This window comes from Benincasa hispida, chromosome 5 (genome assembly GCF_009727055.1).
Source record: "Benincasa hispida cultivar B227 chromosome 5, ASM972705v1, whole genome shotgun sequence".
Lineage (NCBI taxonomy): Eukaryota > Viridiplantae > Streptophyta > Magnoliopsida > Cucurbitales > Cucurbitaceae > Benincasa > Benincasa hispida.
Window position 1 is genome coordinate 9,876,907 of NC_052353.1, and position 11,242 is coordinate 9,888,148.

At 33.5% G+C, this 11,242-nt stretch overlaps 1 protein-coding gene across 2 annotated transcripts; it reads right to left on the bottom strand.

Moving 5' to 3' along the window:
• Positions 1-1,475: 1,475 nt before the first annotated feature.
• Positions 1,476-10,609, bottom strand: LOC120078797 (ABC transporter B family member 2-like). 2 transcript variants are annotated; one of them, XM_039033115.1, is made up of 12 exons: positions 10,197-10,609; positions 9,168-9,222; positions 8,899-9,074; positions 6,906-7,106; positions 5,860-6,119; positions 4,917-5,457; positions 4,245-4,621; positions 3,582-3,997; positions 3,258-3,499; positions 2,919-3,166; positions 2,387-2,799; positions 1,476-2,243 (listed from the first exon to the last, which is right to left on the bottom strand). In XM_039033115.1, exons 1-12 carry the CDS (start codon positions 10,545-10,547, stop codon positions 1,696-1,698), a joined length of 3,828 nt encoding a protein of 1,275 aa, XP_038889043.1. In that variant the 5' UTR covers positions 10,548-10,609; the 3' UTR covers positions 1,476-1,695. The 2 variants fall into 2 exon arrangements, with proteins under 2 accessions (XP_038889043.1, XP_038889044.1); XM_039033116.1 differs by lacking the exons at positions 8,899-9,074; positions 9,168-9,222; positions 10,197-10,609 and adding an exon at positions 7,933-8,867.
• Between the last annotated feature and the right edge of the window lie 633 nt (positions 10,610-11,242).

The following is an 11,242-nucleotide window of genomic DNA, read 5'->3' on the forward strand; positions in this document are numbered from 1 at the left end:
CAGATTATTCCAATCTTTAATTATTCATTTGATTTGTCCCCAAAAGACTTTGTGAATTCCCCATTGAAAGAGACTTTGCTAGTTAAAAAGTTTTCAATGTTGCCTGACGAGCTTTGCTTTTCCAAATATTTTTCTGAATCCATTTTTTCGATAGAGAAGTGCACTTTTTTGGAACTGACATTAAAAGATTATAATTGATTCATTGCTATAGTTGGATGTGAAAGACATCTATTGTTCAAAACGAATTGTTTTTTACTATTTTTTATCCATTCATTCTTGAAATTATAGTATATTATTAATATAGCTATCGAAAATGAAAGATTATTAGATTCGAAATCAAGAAAAAACAATAATTAAAGGGTTTCATCAAAGTGTTGGAATGGATTATTTTGAAACATCTAGTCCAATAATTAAACCTACTACGATCTGATTACTTCTTACCTTGGCTTTGGCTCATAACCGGGTTATTCATGTACTTGATATTAGTAATGCTTTTCTTCATGGAACTCTTTGGGCTTCTCTAACTCAAGCTCGGCTCCTAAGGTATGCAAACTTCATGAAGCACTCTTTGGGCTCAAAAAAGTTCCCCAAGCATAGGTTGAAATCTTTTCTTCTCTCTACTAGTTTTTGCAACGATCTACGGCTGATACATTGGATATCTGAGTTTTGTACCAAAGACCATCATCTCATCTCTTTAATAAAAGTATTAATTTATGAGACTGTTGATTGGGATGCATGTCTTGACACTAGAAGATCAATCATGGACTTTTGTGTATTTTTGGGTGATTCCCTTGTTTCTAATAAATCAAAGAAAAGACTTACAGTCTCGATCTGAGCCTTAGCAACTATTAAAAATGGGCTAACATAGGCAGTTCGTACTCAGTGATTTTAACATAAAAGTGTTACTTCCGGTAATTGTTTACTGTGATAATCAAGCAAATATTTCTAGTGCTTCCACCCTGACATTTCATGAACATACGAAAGCATATCGAAATTGATAGTCATAGTCACTTTGTTTGTAGTAAAATTCACAATGGATATCTTAAGTTGTTGCTCGTGCAATCACAATCCCAACTTACTAATTTTTCCACCAAGGCCTTGCCTTTTCCTATCTGTTGCACTCTGCCATGAGTAAGTTAGGTATTCTTGACACTCATACGCGTACTTGAGAGGGAGTATCGAGCGTATCGATTTGTTAAAGAAAGAAAGTCATGAACCCAATTATCTTCGAAAAGTAGTATAACCTTAATCAAACATAATGTCAACATGAAATTAGGAACATAGCTTAGTTCTTATGACATCTAATCATATTCTTGATGTCGGATGTTCAAAATTCCAGCCTAGCTAACAAATAAAAATGTAGGCTGTTAAATTATATTTTAAGTCTGCATTTCCCTAATATGGAGTAATAGATGTAAAAAGCAACTGCCCAATTTGATTATAGAAGGTAAAACAAAAAGTGATTGGCAATAATATGTATAAGGTGTTTGAAGCCATTCTCTATTATGTATTATCCTTTATTATCAGAGATTAACAAGCACTTCAATGTACATAAAGTGGACATAAATGTTCAATAAATAAATAAATATGAGGGTGTAAAATAAAAGTGAATATTAAGCACCCAATAGAAAATGTTTTAACAAGAGTTGGTTGTCCTATGTAACATATGATTTGGTTGTCCTATGTAACATATGATCACTGTCTTTGTTGCTGTTGTTGGATGTTGATTAACTTGTAATAAGCTCCATTTTTGTTCTCAGAAAGGCTTGAATGAGTCCCTTGTTCCACTATCTTACCATCTTGGATCACTGAGATTTGGTCACAATTTTTAATGGTGGAAAGCCTATGTGCAACCACCACAGTTGTTCTGTTCATCATCAATCTGTCTAAGGCTTGCTGAACCACACGTTCCGATTCAACATCAAGAGCGCTCGTGGCTTCATCGAGTAGTAGTATTTCCGGGTTCTTGAGGACTGCTCTTGCAATGGCTATCCTTTGTCGTTGGCCACCCGAAAGTTGGATCCCTCTTTCACCAACTTTTGTTGAGTAGCCTTCAGGAAGAGCACTGATGAAGTTATGAGCATTGGCGAGTTTCGCTGCTTCAAATACTTCGGCTTCTGAAGCTCCTTCTTTCCCGTAAAGAATGTTCTCATAAATTGACGTGGCAAAAAGAGCCGGTTCTTGTTGGACAAGGCCAATGTGCTTTCTGAGAGATTTGATCTTCAGTTTTTTAATATCTTTTCCTGCAAGATATAAAAGCTCTATTGATCAAAACTTGAAAAGATGATCTAAAATTTTACATGTACAAGTGTTGAACATGGTACTGCAGTTACTAAAACTGAAATCGAAGGCTCTCAGAAGCAAGCAGTTCATTGAGAAAACTTACCATCAATCATCACCTTTCCAGCAATTGGATCATAAAATCGCAGTATAAGAGCTAGAACCGAGCTTTTCCCTGAACCGCTTTGCCCAACTAAGGCTATACTCTTGCCTGCTCTCACTTTAAGGTTGAAATCTTTGAAGATCAAAACATCTGGTCTTGATGGATAGCTGAACTCAACACTTCTCAGCTCAATGGTACCCTCCACCACATTTAGCTCTTCACCGACATCACTCGACACCTCCGTCTGTCGGTCCATCACCTCAAACACTGATGCCACCATCTGGTTTCCCTTTAAAAGGTCAGGGGCCAGTGCCAAAGTTTCACCCATTGCCAAGGCAGTTACTATCAAAACCATGAATGCTTTCATAACAGATTTGAAGCTAGCAAGCCCCTGTCCCATCAAGACCGAACCATACCTGCATAATAGCACATGCTTAAGATAGTCAAAGCATCCGTAAACTCAATTCGGGTTGATTCTACGTGCTCTTCTAATATATATGACAAGTAGTCTAAAATAGGTTCTTAAACCACATACCATAAGGCCAGACCATAAGATGAAAAGATGAAGAACTGGGAGACACCATAGAATATTCCAGCAATCTGTCCACGTTTAAGTGAACGTCTCGAGGGCTCAACAAGCTCCCTAGCATATAGATCAAGGACCTTCTGCTCAGAACAAAATGCAGCAACAGTTCTAATGTTGCCAACTGCCTCACCAGCCAGTGTATTGGCTTTCAAGTATGCTTTGCTCAAATTTCCACCGTAGCCTTGCATAAAAAGTTTCTAAAACACAATGGAAAATAGCAATTTAATGAGGAAATATTCGAAATTTGGTGAAAGAAATAAGTAATTTAGAGAAGTTCTGATAGGATACCTCGCTAATGTGACCGCTAATGATCAATGGATAAGTGGCCAAGACAACTAGAGTGATTCTCCAATTCAATATGAAAGAAATGATGAAAGACGCAACGACCAAAGCTAGATTCTGCAGAAGAATTGTAGAGCGGTCGACAACGATAGTTCGTAACAAAGTTGCATCAGTTTCTAGACGTGATGAAAGCATAGCACTTGTGTTGTTCATATCATCGAACCATCCTATCTCATTTCTCAAAATAGCTGCAATCAAATAGAAGTTGCTCAGATAAAATGAATGACTTGAAAAAACAAAAGGTGTGTAGGTGTCTAGATCTCAAGATACCATGGAACATCATTTCTCGAACTCGAAGAGTAAGTCGCTCTCCCATGATTCCAAAACAAAGATGCTCAAGTGCATGAAAAATGACAGTTAAAACTGCACCGCCACAGAAAAGCAGAGAAATTTTCTTGATCTCATGTTGAGTTGTATTCCAGTCCATGTAAAAAGCAACAAGAGCCTGAGAGACTCCAAGAGCAAAAAGGGGCATCTGGGATCCAGTAACAAATGCTCCAATGACGCCGACAATTCCATACATCCAATCCGGTCCAACCATGGAGTAAAGTCTTCTTGCTGAAACATGCCTTGGTTTCTCCATTTCCATTCCATCAACTCCAATCCGTCCAAGAGATTCTTTCTCAGAGCGAAAACTTGCACCAAAGCTCGTTGTAGTGCGAGATAATTCTCGAGAGTACTTTATACTACAAGTTGGCCAAATTGGAAAACAGTTAAACAAGAAGTAAATTGGTTGTTTAAACAAAATGTTGCTTACATAATGTAGCGTCTAAGAGTGCTTTGATGCATATTATTATTATTGGCTAATTCTATCAGCAAAAAAAGAAACTGTAATTTGTGCATATCAACGTATCATTGTTCTAGTAAGCATATTTTAGAGTGTCTACATTTGAGAAACTCATTGGTTCATGTAAGCTAAAGTGAATGAAATACCTAGGGTGTCGACCCAACTGTCCAATCGAGGGATGGCGTTGTAGAGATGCTGTTTCTTGGAATTGGACAAGAGATGCATAGACACTGTCCGGCTTTGAAATGAGCTCATCATGGCTTCCGGTTTCGACTATCTTCCCCTCTTGAACGACAGCAATCACATCTGCATTCCTTATGGTAGATAGACGATGAGCCACCACTACAGTCGTTCGACCAACCATGACTCGATCGAGTGCCTCTTGAACACTCTTTTCAGATTCTGCATCTAGTGCACTTGTTGCCTCGTCCAACAACAAGATTGATGGATTTTTAACGACTGCACGAGATATTGCAATCCTTTGTTTTTGTCCCCCTGATAATTGGACCCCTCTCTCACCAACCTAGAACAAAATATTTAATATCAACATTGGTAAGAATATTTCCCTTTACCCCTAGAGTCATTATTTTCTACTATGCTTATAATCCTATCGAAGACGCTCTAATGATTCAGCAGTTGCCATAGATATCAGATGAACTAATAGCAACTATTTAAGTAATTATTAGAAGACAGTTCTTTTGAGTTTAACACTTGACAATTTATTTTCTAATGGAATCAATGTCTCTTTTAAAGCTTTTAACCCTTGTCAACTCAATTTCTCATGGTTATTTCTCAGAGATAGATAATCATATTCATACCTGAGTTTCAAATCTTTCAGGGAGATTGTTTATAAATGATAAAGCCTCAGAAAGTTTCGCTGCACGTGTTATGTCCTCGAGGGTAGCATCATCTTTTCCATATAGAATGTTCTCCCTAATGCTTGTAGCAAAGAGAGCAGGCTCTTGATTGACCAAACCAATTTGCTGCCTAAGCCACTTGAGATCCAGTTCCTTGATGTTATTACCATCTAATAGAATCTCTCCAGAAAGGGGTTCATAGAATCGTTCGATCAAAGATATCACCGTGCTCTTTCCTGATCCACTTCCTCCCACAAGAGCTACAATCTTGCCCGCAGGAATATCAAGAGATAACTTATTAAATATAATTACATCCAAACGAGATGGGTAGCTGAAATTAACATCCTTGAATTGAATATGACCCTCAAGCTTGTTCAGTTTCCGGCCAGTTTTGGAGCTGCTTTTGCTTACTGTGTTCCTCTCTATCATCTGAAAAATAGGATATGCTGCTGCCTTTGCTCGAACAAAGGCGGAAATATCTGGTGCAGCCTGCCCAAGTGACCTGAGGCAATGTAACCATTAATGACGAATCTTCAAATTACTAAGGTATTAGAATGAAATGACCTGAACAAGTGCAACCATTAACAATCCTTAATTAGCAGCTTGATGAACACTATCAGCTAAATGAAGATCATATAGTGGAAAAGCTTGATATATTGTACTTTATCTTCTACTTATTTGCCTAATTCCATCACATTTACATAATCCAAAGTGGGCAGTTTTTGACTTTGCACAGAAGAAATAAAGACCCTGGATACTTTGAAAACTGGTTTTCAATGTTCAAGCTAAAGCAAGCAACCCAATTATGCAAGTGTGGGGATGTTCTATTTTTATAATGTGTTGCACAAAATTGGAAATGAAACGTAGTCACAGACGATTCAATGTTAAGATAAGCTGAACTTACAGGCCAGAAATGACAACATTAAGCATTGTGGTGAAGGAGTCTCCACCATTGGCAATGCCCTTGTGAACAACAATGCTGGTAAACCAAACTAGCAGAGCCCATGACAAGAAAAGAACACAATGCATTGATCCCAGGCCCAGTCCCTTAGCCAGCCCTGCTTTTCTACCATACTTGTAGGTATTCTTGAGAGCTCCTTTGTATAAATTTACTGCTCTTTCTTCCCCAGCAAATGCTTGAACTGTTCTTACATTTCCTAGAATCTGAAGGGCAAAACAAAAGGGAAGGGATGGAGAAAAACAGAGTAAACCACTATATAGAGCTCTTAAGCAAATAAAAGAGTTGGTCACAATTTACCCAACTAAGTTTCATTTATTTTATTGAAGACAACTATAATGTATTTGCTTTCCTGATAAGAAATATTTCATTGATAAATGAAATAGGAGAAACCCCACACCAATAGGTGATTATAACAAAGAATTTCAAGTGGATACAAAATAAAATAAGCTAAAATGGGCAAACAGGTGCTTTGTAAGAAGAAAAAGAATCTTGAAAAAGACAACCATTTCGCTCGCCTCAAAGATTTCAAAAGAAAGCACGTGTAATAACCAACCAAACCATCTTTTTAGTACCACCAAATGGATGACCCACCAGGAGGGAGGCAAGAATATCAAAGATGTTGTTAGGTCATAGGGGAGACCATCTAAAAACATCCCAAATAATATGCCAAAAACGAGTTGGGAAGGAACATTGCATAAACAATTGAGCAAGGGACTCAGATTGTTGTTGACACATTATGCACCAAGAAGATATAAAACATTTCCATAATGTTATAAAAAATCTCTAGATACTCTCATCATGTATCGACAAATATTAACACGACAATCCAAGATCCACGCTAGACTATTATACAAAATAGGAATGAAATTATACATAATGAACTTGAGCAACATTTCAACAACTTCGATGATTCAAAAGTTTAAGTTAATGAGTTAAGATATATTTAACCAAAACAATGTCTACATGAGTAAATCAGAGAAAGTGCTAACCTCTTCAGCAATCTCACCAGCCTTGACATAGGATTTTCTTACTTTCGCAATAAGACCAATGGTGACAAAAGCATAGAGACCACCAGCAAGTGCAATCAAAGGAACAATAGATAATGTGACAAGACTGATTTGCCATACCCTCACAAATCCAATGATAAACCCTGATATAAACCTGCTTATATAATGCAAAAAGTTCCCTACCTGCAGAACCCACAAACTTCTCAGGCATTTCATCAAACACCTTAACTGCAACTCATTAATTCAAGATAGAAGAGAGTAAAGAAATTAAAACAAAACCGTAAAGAAATTAAAACAAAACCTTACAAATCTAAAGATATAAGAATAATGCTTCTAATAACACATTATACATAAGTTTTGGTTTTGTAATCTCATGATATCATGTAATTTACAAGTCCAAGAATCAGCAGTTTCATTTCTTTGCATCTCAAAATTTAAATTAGCTCTGTGAGAAATAGACGGTTGGGTTGGGGAGGAAGCACATAATAAATACTCAAGGCCCATTATTAATGGGTGAGTTATATTATAACAATAATTGTAGAAAATTGAATGCATGAACAACTAAAACTAGGGTTAAAACCCATCATTCATTTATGGGAGAAAGTTAAATCTGCAAATGGGCAAAGGAAAAAAAAAATTGAACTTTTTTGGTCAAATAGGAATAAAAAACAATCCTTTACAAAAAGGTTTAGATTATTTTTAAAATAAAAGTATTAAACGCTCCTATTCTTTTTAAAATTGCAATATCACCTAACGTTCGTAAATATTTTGAATTTACTATTAGAGAACTAAGATATAAAATGATACAATGGTATCTTAATATAAAATTTTCGATAACCAGGACATTCTAGTCAACGCCACACATTTTAGTCTAGGATTTTATTCAAAATTTTCAAAGATTTCTTCGTGAAAGATAATTTTGAAACATGTAATTTTCGTTCGTTCTTCTATACTCGCAATTATTATATTAAAAAAAAAGAATGAGATAAAAAACTTAAAACAGCCTTACCAAACTCAGCGGCGACTTATTTAATGTTCTCAACCATTGCATTTACTCCATAGTCTTTTATCAAAGCATGATAAAAAGGAAATGTCAGATTCATTCAAAACTCTATTTTCTTTTTTATGTCAAATATAAATACACTTTCCATCCATCTGTAATTGCATTAAATTTGTATAAATGTTTATCCCTCTCCAAAATTATTTTAATAATAATAATGCCATGCAATAATTATATATTTCTTATTGCTTTTATATTCTTTATTTTAATAGGAGTTATTATTATTTGGTCCAAAATATAGAAAAAAATCTGGTGAGGAAAATTCAAAATAGCAATGGTTGGTGTAGGATTTCATCATTATAACTTCAAAGAAACTAAGCTTGTCGAAATATAAACATGAAAATTAAATAGAATGTGTAATTATCTTTTCCCCAACTATTTGGTTATAATTATATATTTAAACTTTAGATAAGTTACAATATTATAGTTTGACTTTTAATAAATATTTCAAAATTACCATTAAAATATTATAAATACTTTAGAATATCATATGAAATCAATATTTAAAACAGTGTGATGAGGACCTGAAACAAAAAATTTGATCGTCACCTATTCTAGGTCATTATCACACCATTTTCGGTCAAAATTATCATCCAACTCCAATAATAGTTTTGAAACATTCATAAAAGGTCAAAGACAAATTATCAAAATTGCAACTTTAAAAAGAAGATGGGTATTTTTAAACAAACGAAAAAGTTAGATGGTATTATTATTTGATAACTTAACCCCATTTAATTAGCGACAAAAAATACAAAAAAAAAGTGAAAAAAACAAAGTTAACTATTCTCGTTGATTGTTGGTTGCATCAGCATCATTCAAGAATGACGTGAAATCGATTGAGTGCGATATTTTCCAAACCAAAATAGTTCAATAAATATGAAAATTAGGGTTTTGAAGATGGAAAAAGAATCATACTTTTTCAGAAATGGCATCTTGAACAACAACAATGTCACTAGTAATAGCAGCAATAACTTCACCAGTTGAAGCTTCAGTGTCAAAAAGGCTAATGTCTTGATTTAACATTGATCTTAAATAAGCCATTCTCATTTTTGCTGCTTGCCGCTCTCCACTATGCATCCAACAAGCCACCTCTGCATTTAATTCCCATTTATTAATTAATTCCTCAATATACACAATAATCTCAATTATAACCACAAATATTAAATTTTTAAAAATTAACATACCTGCCCATGATGAAAATAGTATAGCCACACTCAGATATAAAAAATCCAAAGAGTACTGCCAGAAAAAATAATAATAATAAAATCAATTTTTTTAATAGATCTTCAATTATCCTTTTGATATCATGTAGGATGGAGAATTTGAACTTCAATGGTACCACGTGTTAAACTAATTATCCCGAGTTATGTTTGGTTGTCATTTAATTTTTTTTTTTTTTTTTACTTTTCGAAGTGATTTTTGGTTTCGGAGCATGATGAGAACGGTAAAAATGTGTTAATCTAATTGAGATTTCTGGGTGGGCCTAATGATCCCAACATCTAGTAGTAGTTTGTTAAAAATAATTCAATCCAAATTTAAAAACTAATAGAAAAATAATAGAACAATTTTGTTTTAAATTTCCTATTTTTAAATGAATTTCATACTATGTTCTTACTTTTATAATTCTAAAACAACAGATAAGTTTTTTGGAAATTACATTTTTTTTTCTTTTAGTTTTCAAAATTCATCTCAGTTTTTTAAAAATATTAGTGAAAGTAGATAATAAAATAAATAAACGTATGGGTGGAAGTAATTTTTATAAGTTTAATTTATAAAAACCTACCAAATAGAACCTAGTTTATAGATTTTTTTTCTTAGTTCTCATTTGATAATCATTTGATTTTTAATGTTTGATTTTTTTAAAAAATAAAAATAAACTTATTTTTTCTCAATTTTTTACGATGATTTGCATCTTTAAGTAAAAGCGTTGAATTCTTAACTAAATTTAAAAAACAAAATAAGTTTTTAAAAGCTATTTTTTAAAAATAAAATATTGAAAATTTTGCTAGGTTTTTCAAAACATTGTTAAAAATAGATAACAATGCAATAAATTTAGAGATAGAATAAGTGTTTATAGACTTAATTTTTAACAACCAAAAAGTAAATAGTTATCAAACGAAACTTTAACAAATTAACTTAGAATTTATACGTTTAGGGTGAGAAACGAAACATAAATTTGAGAACAAAACGAAACCCTAAAAGAAGAAAAGTACCTTAGCAACTTTGGGAGCAGCAGCTTCAGGGAAAAGATAAGCCATGCCAATGATATTAATGAGTTTTCCAAAGAAAATGAAGAAGACAGGAACAGAAGCACCATGGATACAAGCTCCAATAGAACCAACACTCATTAAAATGTAATCATAAAAATCAGCAAAAGCAAAGAGTTTATAAAAAGCAACTTTGTTTTTTTGTTCTAATTTCTTCTTCTTCTTCTTCTTCTTCTTCTTCTTCCCATGATCTTCTTCTTGATCTTCTTCTTCATCATCCTTCCTTTTCTTCATACTTTGTTCATCTTCATTTTCTTCTTCATAATCATATGAAACTGTAGACCCATGGTTTCTCATCTTTTTTCCTTATGAAATTTGTAAATTTGAAAGAAAAAGAAGGAAATGGAAAGTGAAGAGGAAGAGTTTGATTAAATAAAAGATTTGTATTATAAGAGGTTGGAGGTGGATAGGGAGAGGGGAGTTAGATGGTTATGTTAAATGCAACCAAATAAAAAAAAAAAAAAACTTTCTTTTTTCTTTTTTTAATAATAATGTTGTGTGTGAGAAAAAGCATCAATGTCTTGTGATGGGCAGGTTCTTGTTATAAATGTTAGCTGCTAAGATGAAAAGACCCAACCGTTTTATAAAAACTTGTTTAAATTCTATTTTGGTTTCTAAATTTTAAAAAACGTAGATTCTAATCTTTGGACTTTTAAAAAGTTTTTTGGGTCCCTGTTATTAAGATTCTATTAAATCTTAAACATAATGGTAAGATTGCTTGTACTTTTAGATGACTAGGTTTTCATATAAGTTAGTGACGTTAAAAAATCTAGGGTTTCAATTTTGATTTAGGTGGTAAAGCGATCCTATATAGGAAGTCTCAAAAGTTATTTTGAGTTCAAGATTTTCATTCGCTATTTTGGCACGTTGGTTGTTGACATTTTATTTCACTCTCATCTTTCTCAACTCATGCTAGATGCAATTTTATCTTTATAGAGTCAATAAATCTTAATAGCCTAGAGAAAAATAAATACTTTTTAAAAGTTTAGGGG